Source organism: Poromitra crassiceps (assembly GCF_964638095.1).
Source record: "Poromitra crassiceps genome assembly, chromosome: 12".
In the NCBI taxonomy this organism is placed as follows: Eukaryota; Metazoa; Chordata; class Actinopteri; order Beryciformes; family Melamphaidae; genus Poromitra; species Poromitra crassiceps.
Window position 1 is genome coordinate 31,049,349 of NC_139632.1, and position 23,263 is coordinate 31,072,611.

The window sequence follows — 23,263 nt, forward strand, 5'->3', positions numbered from 1 at the left end:
CTCTAATGTTATTTCACACCTCTGCTTCAGCACCATGTCATTATCTCCTGTCTGTTATTTCACACCTCTGCTTCAGCACCATGTCATTATCTCCTGTCTCTAAAGTTATTTCACACCTCTGCTTCAGCACCATGTCATTATCTCCTGTCTCTAGTTATTTCACACCTCTGCTTCAGCACCATGTCATTATCTCCTGTCTCTAAAGTTATTTCACACCTCTGCTTCAGCACCATGTCATTATCTCCTGTCTCTAATGTTATTTCACACCTCTGCTTCAGCACCATGTCATTATCTCCTGTCTCTAATATTATTTCACACCTCTTGTTTCACACTCAGTTGCCACCATCTTCACGGGACTTCTAAAGCTTCAGAAGAGTACATGGGAGAGCTGGGAAGTCTCTTGGTGTGTGAAAGCGGTGGCCGGTTATACAGCCTGGAGATTCGTGTTTTACCTCTACATCTTTACCAGCCATATTTGCAGAGGAAAAACACTGTTTGGAGGCAAGATAGGTGAATTACAGTGTTATTTTTCGTGTCGAGCCTATCTCTCCCTACTACATTTCCAATGTACCTTGATTAGCGGCAGCTGACATGAATGACTCTTTAAGACACTTCACCTGTCCTGGGAGAAGGGGTAAGCATAGGGCAAGGCCAGGGGTTCTGGCTGTGGAGGTCCGCACTCTCTTGGTGAAGAAGACCATCAGGGAGGTGCAGCACAGCGATCGTCAGGCAGGGTTTTATCTCAGTACTTCCACATTCCCAGAGAAGATGGCCGACCTATTGTGGCAAAAATGTTTCCCTTAACTTCTGGAAGACAAGCTGACCTTAGGCTTTGAGGACATTAGCTACGTCTTTAATTCAATGTCACTATGACTACACCTGCATATCCTGGTAAAGTGGTATAATGAGGGTCATCCTTAACCTCAGCCCAAGAACGCACATTAGCCCAAACCATTTTAAACAGTTGAATTGGCTCCCTGTTGAAGGTGGAGTTCAACGGTTAAAACTGATCATGGTCTATAAAATTATTGCATGACCTTTGTCCAAATTACTTTACTAAGTACTTTCAGTTTGTTCGGGACATTCATAGCCTGAACACAAGGGCTAGTGTAGCGAACTTGAAACTACCCAACCTAAAAAGCAAAGTTGGGAGAAGTACATTCCTCTATACGGGGGAGGAGTGGACCCAAGATCCCTAACAAAATTAAGTCTGCAAATTCTCTGAATGGTTTTAAAAACCTTCTGAAAGAATTCTTGCTGAGTAAGCTAGAGTACCGTAATGTGTTGAGCCGTTTGTTTAAATGGTTTTTGAACTTGTGTCGGTTTATATCTCTTGTTCTTTTTATTCTTGATTGTTCTCTATAAGGTTTATATGATGTTATGTGTTAACCGAGGGGGCCGTACCTGCGTGGCCAGAGTCGTAGTGGAGGGTAAAAATGCAAGTAAATGCAGTTTACCCACCTCTTTGTAATGAGGCAGAGTTTGTTTACTCACCTATTTTCAGATCACCTATATAAATCAATGAGGGGAAACAAGGTGGGTAGGGTATACTAGTCACCTTGGATAGTTTACCCACCTGTGTATTTACCACGACACACCTGTGTGTGGCGCTGATGTAGCCTCCGACCAATCAGGGTGCGCCCCCAGCCAGGTGAAGTGTTTTAAAGGGTCATTCACATCAGCTGCCACTAAATCAGGGTAAATCTCATGTACGTTGGAAATGTAGTAGTGAGAGACAGAGGCCATTTACACCTGGCGTTAACATGTGGTTTCTGCCATCAGATTGCAATCAGATTGCAGAAATGGTTGTCCTCTCAATCCGCATAAAGTTGGTGTATCCAGATTGAGAGGACACATTGCATTTACACTAGGGGTGTCACAATATATCGTCCCACGAAATTTCGCGATAGTAAAACGTCACGATATGTATCGTTGAGATGAAATCTCATATCGCAAAAAAAAAAATTTTTTTTTTTTTTAAATAGACTAAGAAACGTCTTTGTTTGTTGAAGTTCAATGTGTGGAAAGTAGTTGAGTTGAACAAGTCTCTGAAGAGACACATGAGAAGTTATACAGGAGAGAAACCATTCAATTGAGTTTCTGGCAAAACTGTTTACTTGACAGGAAAAACTGAAGATGCATAAAAAATAGATTAAGAAAAGTCTTGTTGTTTGAGTTTGAAGAAAAACTGAAGATGCATAATGAGAATTTATACTGCTGAGAAACCTTTTAGTTCAAAGTAAATCTAAGTGACGGTGTAACTCATTCTATTTCAAGATAAGCCTTATCTCCAATCTCATGTTTTTTCTAGTTGTTATTGTAATAACAATTTCCCACAACAGCATGTTTTGTATTTGTGCATTTCAAATAAAATACTACTTTTCCAGTCATATATTGTCATTATTCAAGTTTAAAAAAATATTGTTAAAATCGTATCGTATCGTATCGTTATCGTGAACCCAGTATCGTGATACGTATCGTATCGTGAACTGAGTGTATCGTGACACCCCTAATTTACACTTGTGTTCAATGTGTACACAATGCATCCCTGACCACCTCCGGAGGTGGTTTGGCCGATCAGATTGCAATCCTTCTTCAATGCGTTTTGGGGGTGTTTACACCTGGCATTTCAAGTGATTAAACACAATCTGATTGCAATCTGATCACAGAAAATGCATATTAGCGCCAGGTGTAAATGGCCCCTAGACTCTCCACTCAGCCTTGTTGCAACATAAACCAACTGTTAATTCTTTAATTATTTCAGTGAATAATCAAAAGGAACACAATAACTTGTCACTTTTGTCTGTTGCAGGGAGTTGGGAAACTGATATCAGGTCTAAGAATAAATGGGAAATGGTGAGTGTGTGTACTTTCATATTTAGGTGATAATGTGTTTGTATAATCATCATAATCATCATCATCATAACAACTAGCATAACAAATCAAGCATTACTATCAAAATATGAATTCATGTCTGTTTTTTCATTACTGCAACTCTGACTTTCAGACGAAGCGCGGCGCAGGTGCCAAGATTGATTTAGCTGTCGCCGTTATCTTCTACTTTGGAAATGCAGCTTTTGCCGTAGCTGTGATTGTTGGAATCTTTTCCTGACAGGAAACTGATGTTCTAGTTGGCTTGTAGCCTACTCACGTACTGCATGAAGATGTGCAGGCAGGCAGTTTGCTGTGAATCACAGGTCTTCGTCACCACTGGATTTATTTCTGTAACAATTTCATATTTTGTCATGAATTGGAAAGTTAGGAATTCAAAATAAAGTGCATTACTCAGTTAGCTTTTTGTGAAAGATACAGAGTATACAGTACACTGTGAATGTCCGTGTGCATCTCTCTGGGTTGATGGTTCATGTCAAATACTTGTTGATTTCAATCAAAAAATAAACAAAGTAAATAATTTAATCCATATCAGTAGTGTCACCGAACAGAATTTGAGAGGGCACTAAATTATTAGATTATGAGTGAGTCATTTTACAGGGAAGTTGAACCCATTGATAGGATAGGTCACAAAGAATTGAACAGTCATGCCTGCACAGCTCTTGACTTCCTCCTCAGACGTGTCTGAAGTTGTAAATATTTTTGCTTCAACTAGAGTAGGCTACTACAGTAGCTCTGTGTCTTATTGTGCCTATTGACTAGAGTAGGCTACTAGCTGTGTGTCTTATTGTGCCAGGCACCACAGAGGGAGTGTGTGGGCAGCATGTAGGCTATGCACTGCATGATATACTGTGTGAAGGAATGTAATTACAAGTCATGCTTCATATAATAAAGCGCTGGAGATTGCACGGTCATGGGCCTTTTTCACAGCAGCCATTTTGTTTCTAAAAGGTGAGGTAAACACAGGTGCAACCAAAACATTGAGGGCCCCAGCACTGGAACACCTAGATGGATTGGAAGTTGGAAACCCTCATTGTTTTGGTTGCACTGCACCTGTTTACCCTGCCGTTTAGACACAAAACGGCCGCTGTGAAAGAGGTCAATTGTCTCTAGAGGCTTGTCTGATTGAAAGATAATAATGCAATGTTTGATACTTTTGAGTTGAGTACATACAGCTATGATGTCCCAGTGCAGGTATGTCACCCACCCAGGCAACAAAGATATGAAGGCACAAACCTTCACCACTTTGTCAATGATTAAACTCCTGCTCTTTGTGTGCAACTTCCTTGTTTAGCCAAAGGCTAAATGTCAGCTTTAATTATGTAATTAATGTCTCCATCTAGTGGTAGAAAAGCATTTTACCTTTTTATTTGTGCTTGTTTTATTTGACTGTAAAGAGCTCCAGACCCTGGGTTATAAATAATAATAATAATAATAATAAAAGCTACTGTTCTATCAAAATAGTCTTTATTGAAATTAATAAGAAACAGGTATTCATATAGCAAAGTTCTCTCAATATGACAACACAAGGGGTATGTAAGGAATGAGAAGCATCAGAATGGAGGAAAGTATTGAACTTATTTTAAATGTGAATAAATCTGAATTATGATCCATCGGCTGAGCAGGAATTGATAGTGAGAGTATACCAATGATTATCAGGTCAAATGACTTCACCTTTGCAACAATGAGTGCTTTGGTACATTTCAAATAGACTAATCTTCTCCATATGAGTGTAAGGCACAATTCGTGACTTGCTGACTAATATTTAGTCAAAATATGTTTTCAAAATCATATTCACTTCTGAGAACAAATGTATGTCTTAATATTGACATATTAAAAAGAAACTTTCAGTATCAAAAGCCAAATTTTAAATAAATGTAAGTGGTTTCTTGAAAACAGGTGCAAAGAATAAAAGCTTTCTATTCAATATATACAGCTGTGATCGGAAACATATCAAATATACAGATACAAACCAAAACCATGAAAGCCAGGTAAGCCAGTTCACTAAAGATCACAACATTTTAGTGCAAAAACAATACAACTGTGTACACACGAGAAGGAATGACTTTAACATCTTAGATATCTCCATAGGGACATTTAAACAGAAATCTAAAATGAGTGTGATCTAGGAGAGTTGATACAGAAATAGAAGAAATATGGACTTTCAGCTAAAAGCAGTTGACAGAAAATGTAAGATTTTTCCTAGATCCGGGAGCGTCTGCGTGGTGTAGATGTAAAGGCACTCACCTACTACCATGGAGACCCGGGTTCAATTCCTGGCAGCGGTACTTCCGGCTTGGTCAGACACAATTGGCCGTGTCTGCGGGTGGGAAGCCGGTGGGGTATGAGTCCTGGTCGCTGCAGTAGCTCCTCCTCTGGTCGGTCAGGGTGCCTGGGAGGGGAACTGGGGGGATAAGCATGATCCTCCCATGTGCTACATTCTGCCGGTGAAACCACTCACTGTCAAGTGAAAAGAAGTGTCTGGTGACTGCACATATATCAGAGGAAGCATGTACCGTACTAGTCTACGGCTCTCCCCAGCTTCAGCTGAGGGGCTGGAGCAACGACCGAGACAGCAGGGTGAATTGGCCAAGTACAATTGGGGAGAAAATGGGAGAAAGATGTGAAAAAACTTTTTTTCCTAGATCCAAAAGCATTGAATCTATTCAACTCAATGTATTTGCTATAGATCATCCAAAACTCTTCAGATGTGAAGTGCGGTCCGTTACAAAGCAGCTGCACAAAGTGCAATCAATTTCTGATTCAGTACAATACAGTGGATAAAACTCAATAATCAAACATGTTCAATATATGTATAAAAAAAATGAAATCTAGCGATGTACAGCTTTAAAGAAACGTTGGTTATGAAATAAAACAAACCATTGTGGAATTTCTTCTGACGGTCCAGGTTTTGCTGATGTGATAAGTGAAGACAACTGTGCAGTAGAAGAGAATCTTAACATTGGACTGCAGCCATGAGTATATTATCATCTCTGAGAGAAGCACACAAACACAACCTGACTTCCTCTGGGTTGCCAGTTCAGTTCATCAGCATCCCTTCTGCTCGACCTCTTCCTCAGATGCCACAGGCAAGATAAGATGGGAGATGCGGCTCCATAGTCCGCTAAACTTGTCAAGGTCCATGCTGTTGTAGGCAGCCTGTCTGACGGCGCCCACAAACCTCTCCTTGATGTAGTCGTGCACCATCTCCTCCACTTCCTTTAGGCTCTTCTGCCCCTCCACCTCTTCCTGGGGCAGCAGCACAGTGAAAGCCAGGAACACCTGCTTGTAGGCAGCGTTCTCGTGGTCGCAGTAGCGATAGAAGATGAGGGTGGAGCCGGGCGGCAGCTCCTCCAAGCGGTGGATGACGGCCACGGGCTTGTCCCCTCCGAAGGCCTCCTGCAGCTTGCTGTCGATGAACAGCTTGACCTCGTCGCTGTCCTTGCTGGCTTCCCTGGCTCCGTCGATGTGGAGGACAGAGGCGTTCAGGGCAGTAGAGAAGGCGGAGGCCAGGCCCTGGGCCAGGCAGTACAGTGTCTTCTCAGCCCGGCTGCCGGCAGTCAGGATCAGGCTGACTGGCTCTGTGGGCTGGGCTGTCTGGAGGTGCCTCTCCAGGCGGATCCTGGTCCTGTTCCACAGCTCAGAACGCTGGGAAGGGAACTGAGTCTGGAGGAGGGACAACTGAGTTGCAAACTCACCCGCATTCACATGATGCACTGCCCCAGGTGCATGCCCGTGGAGGACCACCAGGTCACTCTTGTAAACCAGGAGAGCAGCAGAGCTGGCCAACACCATGAGGAGCAACACCCCTAAGTAACACATGAACCCTGGAACAACACAAGACCTTTCAGCCTGGAGACTTCATATAAATATTCAAGTGTAGGCAGAAAAGTAGTAAGGAACACTCTGCCGATTTTCAATGCTGAGTTATTTTGCACATCATCTCACACATATCCAAAAACTGTAAACAGTTTTTCGGACATTCATTTAGTTTGACAGTTATTAGTTGATTTGAGTGAAGTTGTGGACCAGTGATGACATTTGTGCATGAATGACATCTCTGGTCCACAACTTCACTCAAGTCAACTCTCAATAACTGTCAAACTAAATGAATGTCTGCAAAACCGTTTACAGTTTTTGGATATGTGTGAGATTATGTGCAAAATAACTCATCATTGTTTGTTTGTTTTTCGGTGGAGTGTCCCTAATGAAGTATATTTGAGTCTAAACATCATGTAAATTGTAGCTTACCCCTAGAAGAAGATTCAGAATTTCCCTTGACAGCAGATTTCTTTGCCCCTGTTAAAAGAAAGTGCTGTCACCCATATATTTAAAAACAATATATTGCTCAAGGGCACATTCCTAAGGGCTGTAATAATCAGTTGCTTCTTTACCTTGTTTTTTCTCCTGAACACCTGGTTTTTGTGTAGGAATGTTAGTCACACGTTGTCGCGGTGTGCAGGACACCTCAGAGGTGGAGGACCTCAAGACATGGTGGTTAATCCCGGGAACTCCTAAAGAATGGGAAAAGCTTATTAATGTAAGATTCTGATTACTTTTTAATTCAGTCATAACTATTGATGAATTGTGGGTAGCAAAAATGAAAAAGTCACATAGGAACTGGGTTAATTTTCATTTTGAAGTGATCTGGAGTGATCCAATTAACTCATTGAGTGCCAATGACGACTATAGTCGTCAATTCAAATAGTAACGTAGAGTGCCAATGACGACTAAAGTCGTCAATTGCGTTTTTTGACGGTGGGACGTGGATCAAAGCCTGATACATCTCCTGTAAAAATATGGGAGCTATTGAAGGTGTATAACCTATTTTACAGACCCATTAGGTGGCGACAGTGCTCTCCAGATTAGAGAAAGTTGAGGAAAAACAGCAGAAAAAGCCGTGATGAAAGAGAAACCGATGCATGAGCCAGAGCGGCATAGATTGCTCTGGCTGGAGCTAACGTTAGCTGCGAACAGCAGCCAATCCACTCCCACAACTGAGCCCCTCTGTCTCTGCTGCGATAGTTTCTCCACACGATTAGCCGCCAGAAAAGAAAACCAAAGCCAAACCATTCTCATGAGAATGGTTTGGCTTTTCGGTGTCGCGCTGGGAGCCGGCGCACAAGGCGGAGCGCTCCGAAAATAGATTCTGGGTGCAGCGCACTTTGAAACGCGCAGCAGAAAGCCTAGAATCGGACGCAGCTTCATCCCAGCTCACAACCGAAACCCCAGAAACGCAGACGAACTCAGCGGGCCCCGATCCAGACTCCCCCGACGAGCGGCCGCCATCCGACCGTGGATCCGCAGGCAGCAGAGCCTGCCATAGCAGGCAGCAGAGACTCGCCTGACACACGCAGCAGAGCGAGCAGAGCCACTCCCACGGAGGAGGAGTTTGGAGTTGAGGGGGGTGGGGGTGCTGTTTTATTGAAGGAAATTACTGTTCATATGTTTCAGGTCAGAAAATATTAGCTTCAGAGTCAGTGATTTGCTTGAAATGCTTCATTTCACAAAAGGCTCATTATCTCAGCTTCTAGATGGAAACGTCTGTTTTTGGTGAAATCAACCTATCTTCTCCGGCTGATAACTAAAGAACGGAAAATGATATCAATAAACTTTTTTTTGCTGATGATAGAAGAGAGTCTCATCGTTCTTTGGGCGTGTTCGGTGTTTACATAGTAATATCACACAATATTCTGTGGGCCTCGAGAAATCACTGAAAACGCTCTGAAACTCTGGCACTGGGAGCATCCGTTTTCCAAAAGTGGCTGGCACTCAATGAGTTAAGCCCCCCTTCACTTCTTTTTTTAGATAAATTTGAACTTTATATAAAAACTATTTAAAATTGTGTTACTTTTTTTCTAATGTATAGTTGTTGTTCTCTTGCCTTGTAATTTGTTGTATATTGTGTTTCTATCTCAGTGAAGGTAATCATGACCATGGTCTATTCTGTGGGCTTCCCTGTGCCTGATGTATACGAGTGCTCCTCCTACTTCCTCCTTCATTCTGATGAAGACCTATTTGGTCGAAACTTTAACAAACTGACCTGGGCCGGCCCGGGAGATTTATTTTCAGTGTGGACTTGATTTCTTTTCTATGAATTATGAAAGTCACTTATCAGGACAGCTATTCAAAAGCAGTATGAACAACATGCAAGACAATCTGTCTGTAGTACCAGTGCTCTTGGCTTTGGTCATCATATTTTCCTTGTACTCTGCCATGCTGATGACCTTGGAGATCGGCACTTCGCGCTTGGTCTGCGGTCTGAGTTGGGTGGCAGACTGGGTGGGGGCTGCTTTCCTTGATGGTGGGACTGAAAACAAAGAAACCACGGTAAGACACGCTGTATGAAAAGCACCAGTCTTATCCTACTGTACGTCCATGCAATCATCCCCATGCTGAACGAGGCTAGAATACTGTCCTACCTCTCTTGGTTGATATCCAGTCTGTGTCTACATGTTCAGGGTGAGTGGATGGGTAGCGCTCCAACACCACACGTGGAGCGAAGTTCATGGCTCCTGTTTCAAATCAGACAGCCTCTGAATTTGACCATAAAACTCAAAGAAAACCTGCACGGTATTAGGTGTAATCTAACGGTGGCAAGTTAGCCTTATAATGATGATAATAATAAAACTGTAATCTAATAACATCATAATAATCACAAGGAAGTGACTTAACCTTTTACATTACATTACGTCATTTGGCAGACGCTTTTATCCAAAGCGACTTACAATAACACATTTTTGTCAGCAATAGAGCAATCTACTATGGAGCACAGTCTATGATAATTACAACTCTTGAAGGAACAGTGGTACAAGTTTGGGTTAGTTTTTTTTTTAGTTTTTTAACCTTGACACATCTTCTCTGGATGTGTTCTCTGTGGGGGATCCATGGGGGGATCCTCCTCAGGATTCATTTCCTGATCTTCGTCTTTCTCCAGGCTGTCATTTGCCTCCTGAACATCCATCTCATTATGATCACCGCTGCCGCCTGCCTCTCCTCCATCCTCCAATCGTGTCTTCTTGCTAGGGGACTCTGAGATAAACAGGGAAATAAGTTGTTTGCTCCACCTTTGCCAATGATGAACACTTGGGCATTGTAATAAGGTGAATGCTGCTATCTTGAGCGTCCTACCTTCATCGTCTGGGGCATTCTCTGCATCTGTGGAACCGTTTACAGCTGCAACTGGGGCTTTAGATCCTATCCCCCTTTTCGTCCTCTTTAAGGGCCCCCTGGGTGTCGGTACAACATTCAGTGCTAAAGAGAAATGTGTTGTTATTCGTGAAAACATTGTTTTAAGACATTATAAGCCAAAATCAAACGCCAGAACATAGCCAAGTTCACTAGTTATATTTCCTGGCAATGCACACTGATGAAGCCAACTACCAGGTCAAAATAAAGCACACGTTCAAGGACTGTTTTTGTTGTTGTTAAGTTTAGCTAACGTCAGAAGTTAGCTTCGAACGCTAACTGTTGCTAACCTTTATTTGAAGACTGCCTCGTCGATCGTCTCGAGGGGCCAAGAGGAACCTTGGAATCCATCACGTGTGGTTAATAACGCGACCTAATAGCGCGAAAAACATGAGCTAAATATTACGTCAAAACATCGTGTTCAGGTTCACAATGGAATTCCCCGTTAATCTTAGGGCAACATTTGTGACAGGACACCGTCTGACTCTGGATGTCCGGTGGAAACAATTTCCCCTCGGAAACGTCGAACGTTCCGCCTGACTCTCCTGGGGTGTGTTCAATCTGTTAAACGTTTTGCACCGTGCGCTAGGTATTCGGGTTGAACGTGATGTCACTTGTCAGTACCAAATCGGTCCCAGCTAGACAATATACACATTTTACATAAAAGACTGTGGAAGAAATTCTGCAAATGTAATTGGCAACCAATATAAAATCTCCTGCGAGCCACCTGTGGGTCCCGACCCAGTCTATGGTATGGGAAACACCGTTCTAGAGGGTCGGTGTAATAAACGGTTTGCTACGTGTTGGCGGGGCTGAACTCAACCCTGCTGAACAGTGACCTGTCATGTCACTAAAAGATAACGTCACGTAGCGGTCAAACTCTACCGGGATGTGATTAAGAGGAGACGTTTGGTAAGTCGTGAAATGAATTAGCGTTAAGTTCATGAAGTTAGATGCGGGTGTTGGTTAACGTTATAGTATTTTGGGGGTGGCGTGTGCTTTGCTAACTGTTGGGCTAATTTTAGCATCATAGCCTGACGTTCAGTAAGCCTGTTTAACAGGTTTGTTAAACACGTAAAAACGTTAGCTTTTAACGTTGACTACCTGTTTTCCCAATTAACTAACAGCTAGCTAACAGTTAAGTAGCTAAGTTAGATCTTTAGCTAATAGCACGATTTTGATTCTTGAGTTAAACTTGATGGCAGGCTGGCGAGCTAGCTACCTACCTTGGTTTGTTTACGTTTAAACTACTGCCAGTGCAGCAGCAAACAGCCTCGAGTTGGTCTTATTGGCACCCATAGGATTACTTCTTCTTCTTCTTCTTTAGTGTTTTATGGCGGTTGCCCATAGGATTACGATGTCTGAAGAAGTATCGTAGTGGTAATAAAATACTCATGTTAACTAATCTCACCCGTATCCTTTTTTACGCAGCTTTGAAGGCCCTGGAATGCAGTTCCGTCTTGATCTGCCACAATCCAAACAGAATCCAAACAAATGGCAGAACAAGTCACTACCGGTAAACACTAATTGAAAAGTGCTTGATACATAATCCGTTTCATTTATACAGTCATATTTTATTGTTTCCTGGCGTCTCTCACAAGAAAGACTGACATGGGCCACGAAATGACAACCTCTCTCTCTCTCTCTCTCTCTCTCTCTCTCTCTCTCTCTCTCTATCTATTAATCTCTCCCTCTGTCTCTTTGTCTGTGCAAGTAACAAAACAATGACTCTCCTCATTTACCAGTCTAAATAAGAATGTGTTCCTGGTGAAACCCCCATAGGTAAAAGTAAAAAATATGAACTCTTTAAAACAAGTGTAATGAATGTTTTTTTCTCTCCCTAGTTGACGACTTGACGAAGAACCACGAGGCAACGAGAGACGGAGAGAAAGAGGTGAACCAAGGCTGCATTTAGACTGTCTGGTATAGTGACCCAATTAAAACAAAACAAAGATGTTTTGCTCACGTGTCGTCACATAATCCGAAATGTGTTAGAACGTGTAAGCAGGAAAAAAGCACATGGATTCCGATATTGTCAGGTCCGATTCAGGCCTCAATCATATGTGGAAATAAATCAGATATTAATCGGACATCGCCCAGTGCGACTGTCATCTAAGCGGACATATCGAATATTGCCTCTCAGACTCATTGCGAGTCACACGTGATTGAAAATGCCGTGTGTGTGTGTGTGTCCTCCTGTCTGTGGCAGTGTTTTGTTTAGCTCCTTGAGTTACAGAAGAAGTTGTCATGGTCAGGCAGTCATTAGACTTTTTTTTATATATATATTCCTCCCTTGGTTGTCTCCTCCAGATGATCACCAATCCAGACAACGAGGAGAAGAGTGAGCAGGCAGAGGAGGAGAACGGGCAGGAGGCGATGGAGACAGACAAACCCAAAGCCAGCGGAAAGGCGGAGGGGCGGGAGGAGGGAGAGCAGAAAGAGCAGGGGGTAGAGAGCGTGGAGAAGAGCACAGAGCTGTCAGAGGCCAAGATGGAAGCCTCAGAGGAGAAACCAGAGGAGACTGAGCCCAAAGGTAGAGTTTACTCTTCCATTCTTACCGTCAGCTGTTTAACATTCTGCACTCATACGGTTATGCAGATGAGAGCTGCAACAGTTAGTCAATTAACCCTTGTGTGGTGTTCATGTTTTTGTTACTCAGCCAATGTTTGCGGGTCTGGTGGACCCGCCGCATTATTGGGTTTTTAAATCAATACAGCCATAACAATTTATGTAAAGATACTTACCAGATGTTTAATTTATCCCAATTACTAGCAATGAAGAGAGCATATGGTTAATATTGATCATTTACCTCTGTTAGATCACATTTATCAAAGTGCTATCCGTTTTTTATGATAAAATGGGAAAAAAGGAAAAAAGCTTCTCTCTCTTCAAAAATGATCTCTAAGGCCCTCTGAGCAGAGAATCTTTCCGCCATCTTGAGATGCAGAGCCACACAAAGCAATAAAGGCAGCGCAAGAAAATACAGAATGGTTCATTCATACATATAAGATGTCCGGGTCCAGTGGACCCGGACATCTTATATGTAATAGAAATGTGTAGGGGGGGTGTATGGTGTGTGGTCATTAAATATGTATTCTGATATATGTTCTTCACAGAAAATGAGCCAAAGTCAGTGAGTCTCAGTTTGAAAAATTAATTAATTGTATCATTTTTCTTTTAATAAAAAATGAAAACGGGTCCCACAGACCCGAACACCACACAAGGGTTAATCGATTCATCGATCAACAGAATGGTATGGTTAACTCTTTTTTATAATTGATTAATCGTTCACAAACACCATCCATCAGGACACGACGGGTACTAAAATCAATCAATCAGTCAATCATATTCAGGGTCCATAAGAAAGACATACAACATTAAAAACACATATATTGAATATTGCGATATTTCGATATATTGTCTAACTACCGTACTTTTCCTACCTTTTCCTTGACCTCACCGGAAGTCAAACATGCAGTGTTTTTTTGTTTTGTTTTGTTTTTGCTCAAAATGTAGGCTACATTATTAAAGTCCCTGGAAACCATAAATATTTTTTTTATTATTTAGCATTTTGAGTTCATCACATCACAGGAACCTATGTTAATAAGCCACCAGCCAAATTTGAACGATGATGAACGTCGCAAAGTATATAAATTTAGGTTTGACAGTCATGACAAAAGTCATGAGAATCAATTAGATTTTAGACTGTCTTTTCTCCCGCTGACTGTGTGGGCGTGTCCCGTGTGCGTGCAGGACTGCAGGTCTCCTCCGAGAGAGAGAGAGAGAGAGAGAGGGAGGGAAACGGAGAGAGAGAGAAGGAAAGAGAGATGGAGTGTGTGTGTGTGTGTGTGTGTGTGTGTGTGTGTGTTCGCTCGGTGCTCGGCGCATACTGACAGAGAGGAAGAGAGACTCTGCCGCTGCGAGTGCACAGCGCTACTGTGTGTGTGTGTGTGTGTGATTCGATTAAATCTTATGACGTGATAAGATCATTCATTTTAGCACTGCGCGCACCGCTCTCTTCAATGAGGAAGTGGAAATCCAGACCTTGTAGAAAAGTGGCGATTTTGGGGGTTTGGGTTGAAACTAATGTCTCCTACTTTCTGAGGCACACAATTACTCACATAAGACCCTAAATTTAATAGTTAGAAGGTGTTTGTGGATTTTCGTTTCCAGGGACTTTAAGCTTCTCTGGACTCAATACGCCACTGCAGGCGCGGACTGCAACATCGGGCACTTCGGGCAGATGCCCGGTGGCATGGCATGGCCTGCAAAAATAAATAAATAAATATAGATACAATATCGTCAGGCAGAATATCGCGATACTATGGTGTATCGATTTTTTTCCCCACCCCTAGTAGTAATTAATATCTGGGATGCTACAGTCAAAGACCAGATGATGCCACTATTTTGTAATGATCCGCGTATCCTATAATAAGAATGCGAAGTGTGTGTGTGAGCAGAATTGTGTTCGGCAACAGCTCTGCCATCCTACGTGCGATCGGGCTGAATCTTTCAGGAAGTGTAATGAGCAGCCCTGTCTGTGACGTAACGGAGGCAGGTTTTTGAATTAGGTAATTAAAGCAGACTAAATGGGCAAACATGTCTTTTTTCAGGGTGAGTTAAAAATCATAAAAAAGCTGAAAATAAGGTTGAGGTTGTAAAAAAAACTGAATTCTCCTTTAACTCTTTAAAACAAGTGTAATGAATGGTTTTCTTTCTCTCCCTAGTTGACGACTTGACGAAGAACGACGAGGCAACGAGAGACAAAGAGAAAGAGGTGAATCAAGACTGCATTTAGACTGTCTGGTACAAGTGACCCAATTCAGATTTAGTATTTAGTTTTTGCTCACATGTCTTTGTCTTTGTCTTTATTTAAGATCCCCATTAGCTACAGCAGAGCTGCAACTATTCTTCCTGGGGTCAAACAACTTGCATAGTTTCAAGATATCAAACAACTTGCATAGTTTCGAATTTCGAATATTACATACATACATACATACATACTGTACCTTTCAAGATACATTACCATCACCATATATATTATATATTAGTTATGTACATGTTCAATATGCTATATATATATATATATATATATATATATATACACATACATATACACATACAGTATATATATATATATGTGGAACATATCTGATGTGTTATGAAGGTGTAAGCAGGAAATAAGCACATGGATTCGGATATTGTCCGATTTCGCTATTATTATTATTATTATTATTATTATTATTATTATTATTATTATTATTATTATTATTATTATAGCATGGGTGACCCCATTGGGAATTTGGGGATTCAAACCCCCAACCCTGCCTGTGGTAGTGGCTTGTTTAGCTCCTTGAGGTGGTGCGTGGTGGTGGTGAGGGTGGGCAACCTCACCTCCTCCCCACTGACCATCAGCATAGGAGCGCCCCAGGGGTGCGTCTCCAGCCCCTTCTGGTATGACCTCTACACCCACGACTGCGTGGCGACTCAAACCTCTAACACCATCATGAAGTTTGCAGACGACACAGCAGTCGTGGGGCTGATCTCGGGGAGCGACGAGACGGCCTACAGAGAGGAGGTGGGGGCCCTGGAACAATGGTGCCAGGACAACCACCTCTCTCTGAACGTCTCCAAGACCAAGGAGATCATTGTAGACTACAGGAGGGGGGGGGGGCGCACACCCCCCAATCACCATCAACGGCACAGTGGTGGAAAGGGTGGACAGCTTCAAGTACCTGGGAGTCAATATCCACCAGGACCTGACATGGGCCGGCCACACCGCCACTGTCGTCAAAAAGGCCCAACAGCGAATACACGGACTCAAGCGCCTGAAGAAATTTGGGCTAAGGAAAGAAATCCTCAGGGACTTCTACAGAGGCACCATTGAAAGCCTGCTGACTGGCGGCTTCACCACCTGGTACGGGAACTGTACCACCATGGACCGCAGGGCGCTACGGAGAGTGAGACGCGCGGCACAGCACGTAACAGAATGTGAGTTGCCAGATCTGCATGAACTGTATAAACAGCGGTGCCTCAGGAGGTCCCTGAAGATCATCAAAGACACAAACCATCCCCACAACAGCCTGTTCTCCCTGCTACCCTCAGGGAGAAGATACAGGGTTCCGAAAGCACGCACAAATCGCTTGAGGAACAGTTTCTTCCCGCAGGCCACGAGACTCCTTAACATACACAAATAGTGTAGTAGCCGCACTGTACCGTACTGTAGCTGCTACCATTACGTATGTCTAACGTTTAATTGTATGTTTAATAAGGAATATGCTATTTGCACCTGTATGTCAAATACGCCGAATTTAAAATGCAGAGTTTAATTGTATGTTTAATAAGGAATATGTTATTTGCACCTGTATGTCAAATACGCAGAATTTAAAATGTTTAAGCACGTCTAAAGTATGCACCCGACACGTGCACCTATGTGCAGTGAATATGCCACTGTCTCTGTCTTGTCTTATCACTATACTGCCTTATGCTTGTTGTGTCTCTTGTTGTTTTTGCACCCATATGCCCTGTTATATTTGTTATATTTGTACTATTTGCACTATGTTGTAAACGGAGTCCACAGCACAAGAATTTCACACGTGATACTTGTACCATGGAGTGACAATAAAAAATCTTGAACCTTGAGTTACACGAGAACTTGTCATAGTCAGACAGGCAGTCATTAGACTTTTTTTTTAATATATATATATATATATATATTCCTCCCTTGGTTGTCTCCTCTAGATGATCACCAGCCCAGACAAGGAGAAGAGTGAGCAGGCAGAGGAGGAGAAAACAGAGGAGGAGGAGAACGGGCAGGAGGCGATGGAGACAGACAAACCCAAAGCCAGCGAAAAGACGGAGGGGCGGGAGGAGGGAGAGAAGGAAGAGCAGAAAGAGGGGGGGGGAGAGAGCGTGGAGAAGAGCACAGAGCCATCAGAGGCCAAGACGGAAGCCTCAGAGAAGAAACCAGAGACTGAGATCAAAGGTAGAGTTTACTCTTCCATTCTTACCCAGTCAGCTGTTTAACATTCTGCACTCATACGGTTATGCAGAGGAGATCTGCAACGAGTAGTCAATTAATCGATTAGTCAATCAAGAGAAAATCAATACCAACTCTTTTTTTATAATAAGTTAACATTTACACACATTTTCAAGAATTCTTTTTTTTTCTCGTCCAGTTTCATAAATTTGCAGGGATACAAACTAGTCACCTTTTTGATCCCAAAACTCACTTTCGTTCAGTCTGTGGTTAACACAGTCTGCGGTTAACACAGTCTGCAGGTAAACAAAGTCTGTGGTTAACACAGTCTGCGGTTAACACACGCACCGTTTGTTCAGTCTGCGGTTAACGCACGTGCCGTTTGTTCAGTCTGCGGTTAACACACGCACCGTTTGTTCAGTCTGCGGTTAACACACGCACCGTTTGTTCAGTCTGCGGTTAACACACGCACCGTTTGTATTTTAATTGTAAGATGCCAATAGAGCTCAACAGTCACGTGACTTTCCGTGATCCAGCCCCGGAAGAGTTCCCCATTTTCTCCATAGACATTTAGATCTTATATGATGACTGAATCATGAGTGACCATAAAACATTTCACTTGGAGCGAAAACTAAAATGGGGGTTAATCACGTGTGTGTGAGTAATCACGGTTAATGTTAAACTCATCAACATTACAGCTCAGTTGTACCCTTGTTGCAATTTATTTAGGTCAATTGAAAGCAGTGCAGTGACTGGCAGGCCACGGAGGAGGAGCTTCTGCCAGTCATACCACTGGTTGCACTTAAGTCCCCTCACCTGTGCAGGTGGGGAGAACTCAGCCAGAATCCAGACAGCACAGAGACTCAGAGCCAAGCAGCTGGACCTTTTTGGCCTTATTGCTCCATATCCCCTTTCCCCTCTTTTAGATTGTAAATAATAGGAAATAAAAGATATATTTTTTATACTGAAGAAACCCAAGTCCGCCTGCATTCTGTATTTGCACCACAACCCTAGTTTTGCTAACGTTACATTACCATGTAGTTATAGGCTAAAAATGCCTGTTAGCCATTTTCCGGTAGACATACAATTCCAACTGCAATAAAGATACATTCAACATGCATATAAACCCCCATAATTCTTGTATTATTTGACCACATGCGTTCATGTGCTCCTCGGATGGTTTGATTTTCCGAGTTGGCGAGTCGTTCTTCCGACGTGCGGGTGTTCATGTGCTTGTAGTGGATGAGAAATATGGAAACCATAGCAACCCAGTGCAGAGTCATGTTGCTATCCACGTAGGCTGAAACAATATGGAACTTTATATTAGTGGTTTTGAACCACTAGTTTCTAAGTAAACTAGGTCACTCTAGGAGGACAGCAAGTAACGGTAATACCATATTAAACGACATGATTACATGAGCAAATAGTTGATTCAAAATACACTAATTACATAAACGTTTCTTACCGTCAACAAAACATCCACTCTTGTCGGTCATGTTTTCTGCATAATACTGTATGACATCAAGTCGGCAACTTGAGCGGCCGTTACATGAATTTTCCCTCTTGGAAATTATGACTCTGACAGCACATGAACGCGTGCTTATACTGTAATACCCTCACCAAAGGATGATATCACTGATGACATCATCACTTGTGACATCATCACTGGGACATCATCACTAATGACATCACTGACTGATGACATCACTTATGACATCATCACAGAACTTATAATAGCCTCACCCAAGGATGATATCACTGATGACATCATCACTGGTGATATCATCACTGACTGATGACATCATCACAGAACTTATAATAGCCCCACCCAGGAAGGATGAGATCACTGATGTCATTTTGCATGATCAGATCACTGGTGACATCATACTGATGATGTCAGATTCATGGCATCACTGATAATGTCACAGTGGGATTTATGACATCACAGGCTACATTAAACTGAGACCATTGACACTTTTAAAGCAACTGACAGTAGCAGGCTGGTAGCAGGGCACTGCCAAGGTGGCCTTAGGGATCTCAGGGCATGACGCCCAGAGGGAGGAGCAACGGCGGCCATGGCCTCCATGTAATTCCCACCATGATAACATCACTCCTGATGTCTTGAGGTATTTGTGGCTCTGACATCACCGATGAGGTCATCGTATCAATGTCACTCAGCCACGCATCACTGCTGACGATGTCATTGCTGTGTGACATCACTCTCCATTGCGATGTCACCGCTGTCGATGTCAATCGCCATCTGACATCATCACTCCTCATTGTGATGTCATACATCTCTGATGATGTCAGGGCAGCACCTGATAGGGAACCTTTCTAACATTGTCAGGTCCCTGTGTGACGTGGGTATAGATACTGGGGGGCCCTCTAAGTCACCAGGAGTCACTCCTGTCACAAAGCTTATATTTCACTATCGACCCTCTTCACTACGCCATCTGACAATATCCACAACTTTATGTCACTGCCTTTAGCAGCCATCCATAGGTCATAGAACCGTAGATACATAACTATCGCTATCTTTCCATTATTGAATACATGTTATAAATGCCTCATGAATGATTGAGATAACATATGTCTGCATCTGTGTCTAATGTTCTCTGCAGGAAATATAACATTCTGGATAATAGTCACTGTACTGGTGGCACTGGCTTCCATCCTGGTGCCTCGTCTCCTCCACAGTGAGTCTCCGCCTCAGCCGATGGACAAAGTGGACATCTTCCTCAGGGAGCTGGACCTAGTGGAGACTCGGTTCCCAAACCAGCGTTCTGAGCTGTGGAGGAGGAGTAGGATTCACTTGAAGAGGCACCTCCAGACAGACCAGCCCACAGAGCCAGTGAGCCTGATCCTGACTGCCCACAGCCGGGGTGAGAAGACACTGGACTGCCTGGCCCGGGACCTGGCCTCCGCCTTCTCTACTGCCCTGAACGCCTCTGTCCTCCACATCGACGGAGCCGGTAAAGCCAGCCAGGACAGCGACCAGGTCAAGCTGTACATCGACCGCAAGCTGCAGGCGGCCTTCGGAGGGGACAAGCCCGTGGCCGTCATCCACCGTTTGGAGGAGCTGCCTCCCGGCTCCACCCTCATCTTCTATCGCTACTGCGACCACGAGAACGCTGCCTACAAAGCGACCTCTCTGATCTTCACTGTGCTGCTGGGGGAGGAAGAGGAGCTGGATAGCCAGCTTGCTTTGAGTGCTGTGGAGGAGATGGTGGATGACCAGCTGCAGAAGAAGTTCCTCTCCTCCGGCGACCGCATCACTTTTGACCGCATGGACCTTGACAAGTACAGTGGACTGTGGAGCCGCATCTCTCACCTCATCCTGCCTGTGGCGGCCGAGACGAAGATAGAGCATGGAGGGTGTTAAGAGACATGACCAGACTCATGACCTTCTTTGAACTTCTACTCCATGCACCAAACTTATTGTCTGTCCATCAAATCCTTCATAGGGCTTGTATTGTCATCCTGAGCGTACCTGCAGTGGATTTAAGCTTTTAATGTTTCTCCAAAGTCCAACAGAAAGAAGACACTGAAGAGCAACATTATGCACAAAATTATACAAAAAGACATCTATTTGTAAAAAATGCGGACATTGATCATGAAGAAGAACGTAAGGTTATGAATATCACTTCTTGGGTAAGCATCCCTGCTTGCGCCCTCTACAGAAGCTCTATCTCACTACGCCAATCTTTGATTAGGTCAGAGAAGAAGTCGAAATACCTCCACCTGAGTCGCAAGGGGGTGGTGCCCCCTATAGGTATCTCCCTCTCCAGCGACCCTCTCCAGACCATCTTGATCAGCATTCTTCTCGTCCGCATGGAAAGAAGGGGTTGTCTTGGTGAGTGACCTCATTCCAATTCTTCATAAAACCTGGGTGAGATGACTCACTTCTTGGGATATATGGAAGCCCCTGAAGTGTAAGGCAAGCTTATCCCTCCAACCCAGAGGAAAAGTCATAGATTCCTTCCTTTCCTTACTGTGACCCCAAAACCACTTGTGCCAAGCAGGGGGCTGAGACATCCAGTCTATAGAACCGAGGTCCAACTCGCTGCAACGAACAAAAATGTCTTGAATAGGCACTCGCCTGAAAAAGGCCCCAAGGTGAAGCCATTGCACAAGTAGAGTGCGCATGGAGCCCCTGAGGTGGCTGTGTGCCCCGACTCGTATAAGCCAAGTTTATAGCCTCCACAGCCCAATGCGAGCGATACTTGACTGCTTGGAGATGGGCCTGCTCAAACAAGGATTAGCCCAGGAGATGAACAGCTGTTCACTCTCTCAGAGCGGTGCTGCTGTGGCGCCCTCCTGGTGGGCTTGGGATATGATCCAGGTTTGGCACAGCAGCCGAGGACCATCCCCTGGAACCAGAGGACAATGCAGATGAGACAATGTCCATGGTGACAGGAGGAGACCTGGCTTCCTCTCCCTCGGCTTGGTTAGACCAGCTGGGTGAGAGGGGCGTCTGCCCGGCGCTAGCTGCACGGCTAGCTAGGCAACCCAAGCGTTGGTTAACCAGGAAAACTAGGCTAATCTGGTTGTGTAGGCAGTAGTATTACTAAAGGATAACCAGATAGTCCACCTATAGTCCACCTATCCTAACACGCTGTGTAGCAGGAGGGAAGGATCGAAAAGCCGGTAAGTTGGCTGAGGTCGAGCCCTTAAGCGGTGAGGCTAGGATCAACCGCCGCTTCGTGAGAAGAGGAGAAGGCGTAGGCACTGTAGCTAAACTAGCGTTCGGCGCAGTTTCTACACCACTGTGAACAGTTCAGCTAGCAAAGCAACAGGGCGATAAGGTGCTCTTCTGCGGACAGAAGAATGTAAAGATGGTCTCTCTCCAGCGCCTGCATATATAGGGGGCACCGCCCCCTTGTGAGGCGGAGGAGGGATTCGATTTCTCCGACCCAATCAAAGATGGGCATAGGGCTTCTGTATAGGGCAAGCAGGGATGCTTCCCCAAGAAGTGAGTGACCTCACAAATATTATAAAATGAAAACCTTATTTCTGAATATTTTGACGAAATGAGGTTGCTCTAGCACTTTACTCTTTTAGCCGTGATAACATTTTTTTTTAAGAAAATGCACTCACAACCTGATTCAACTGGGTGTGTTAATGTTGGAATTTCGATAACTGCTGTGATTTATATTATGTCTTACGGATGATATTGATCATAAAGAGTTACAATACACCGCTGTTCTTTGTATCACGATAACCTATGGCGTCATGATCCTTTATATAACTTGACATATTCAGGGAATCTGGGTTTTTTTATGTGTTAAATAATGTCAGTAATACGTTGGTCACCATGGTGGAATGGTTTTGATAGAAGAAACTATGTGCCTTAATAAACTTGTAACTGGAAGTGTTGTGCTTGACTTGCTGTCAGAAATAAGTAGATAGTTTATATAAATTGATTGATTGAATGATGGATGGTTTGATTGATTTGACAGTAGACATTTGTGTCACTGGAGCAGGATGATCCAGAATGTGACTCTGAACTCGAGGAGTCCGATGACGAGAGAGACGAGCAGTTTGATGACTGACACACTGTGGTGATTCTGATGCTATTACTGTGGTAGTAGTATACACTGATGCACAGTGTGATGATTCTGGACTTGGTTACTCTTGTTAGCAGCATCTAAGTACACACAGCGCTTGATAACAATAATGTAACCTTCACATATTCCCATCGCTAACAATATGGGATTAAATGTATCATTAAGAATGTCAATGTTATCGTATGGTTATGTTATAATGTTTATAATAAACAAGGGATCAGGATGTTGTTAACAAACAGCTTCAACAGCTTCTGGGGGCAACTGCCGTTTGTTTTAAACAGCAGTTCATGGTGAAACCATGCCCGCTTTCTGCTCCTTCATACTTTAAGCTAGTTATTAGTTTCTTAGTACTAACGCCCTTCTAATTTATGGCTCGCAATCAGCTCTCACAATGAAATAGGTTTGAAGAGCTCAAGTGACCTCTATATTTGTCAGAAAGATTCATTACTGGACTTGAATGAAAGCTATGGAGGTCCCCCTTAACACATTCACTGCCAGCCTTTTTTTTTTTTTTTACTGTAGGTAGGTTCTGCCAGAGGGTTTTTTTGAGGATTCTGGCTCATCTTTCAAGACCCGAGGATTCTTTTCTGCTAAGATTTTGTGAACACACTATCTCAAAAGAACTAATAGAATGTGT

The 23,263-nt window shown here is 43.4% G+C and overlaps 2 protein-coding genes across 3 annotated transcripts; one reads left to right on the forward strand and one right to left on the reverse strand.

Annotated features, from left to right (window-relative positions):
- Positions 1-4,370: 4,370 nt before the first annotated feature.
- LOC310786823 (torsin-1A-interacting protein 1-like) lies at positions 4,371-11,371 on the reverse strand. 2 transcript variants are annotated; one of them, XM_083648133.1, is made up of 8 exons: positions 11,307-11,371; positions 10,024-10,146; positions 9,739-9,924; positions 9,315-9,407; positions 9,065-9,202; positions 7,287-7,406; positions 7,144-7,191; positions 4,371-6,719 (listed from the first exon to the last, which is right to left on the reverse strand). In XM_083648133.1, exons 3-8 carry the CDS (start codon positions 9,854-9,856, stop codon positions 5,941-5,943), a joined length of 1,296 nt encoding a protein of 431 aa, XP_083504259.1. In that variant the 5' UTR covers positions 9,857-9,924; positions 10,024-10,146; positions 11,307-11,371; the 3' UTR covers positions 4,371-5,940. The 2 variants fall into 2 exon arrangements, with proteins under 2 accessions (XP_083504259.1, XP_083504258.1); XM_083648132.1 differs by lacking the exon at positions 11,307-11,371 and adding an exon at positions 10,371-10,518.
- LOC310786824 (torsin-1A-interacting protein 2-like) lies at positions 10,915-22,574 on the forward strand. Its single transcript, XM_083648134.1, has 7 exons — positions 10,915-10,992; positions 11,512-11,596; positions 11,925-11,974; positions 12,391-12,613; positions 14,808-14,857; positions 16,822-17,065; positions 19,681-22,574. Exons 2-7 carry the CDS (start codon positions 11,575-11,577, stop codon positions 20,439-20,441), a joined length of 1,350 nt encoding a protein of 449 aa, XP_083504260.1. The 5' UTR covers positions 10,915-10,992; positions 11,512-11,574; the 3' UTR covers positions 20,442-22,574.
- The last annotated feature ends 689 nt before the right edge of the window (positions 22,575-23,263 follow it).

Excerpts from the sequence above, each read along its gene's own strand:
- LOC310786823 (XM_083648132.1), bottom strand. The coding sequence starts at position 10,431 with ATGGATTCCAAGGTTCCTCTTGGCCCCTCGAGACGATCGACGAGGCAG. Across the intron at positions 9,408-9,738 it reads TCCAGAGAAGATGTGTCAAG|GAGCCATGAACTTCGCTCCA; the intron begins GTTAAAAAACTA and ends GATTTGAAACAG. Across the intron at positions 6,720-7,143 it reads TTCTGAATCTTCTTCTAGGG|GGTTCATGTGTTACTTAGGG; the intron begins GTAAGCTACAAT and ends GTGTTGTTCCAG.
- LOC310786824 (XM_083648134.1), top strand. The coding sequence starts at position 11,575 with ATGGCAGAACAAGTCACTACCG. Across the intron at positions 11,597-11,924 it reads GGCAGAACAAGTCACTACCG|TTGACGACTTGACGAAGAAC; the intron begins GTAAACACTAAT and ends TTCTCTCCCTAG. Across the intron at positions 11,975-12,390 it reads CGAGAGACGGAGAGAAAGAG|ATGATCACCAATCCAGACAA; the intron begins GTGAACCAAGGC and ends TGTCTCCTCCAG.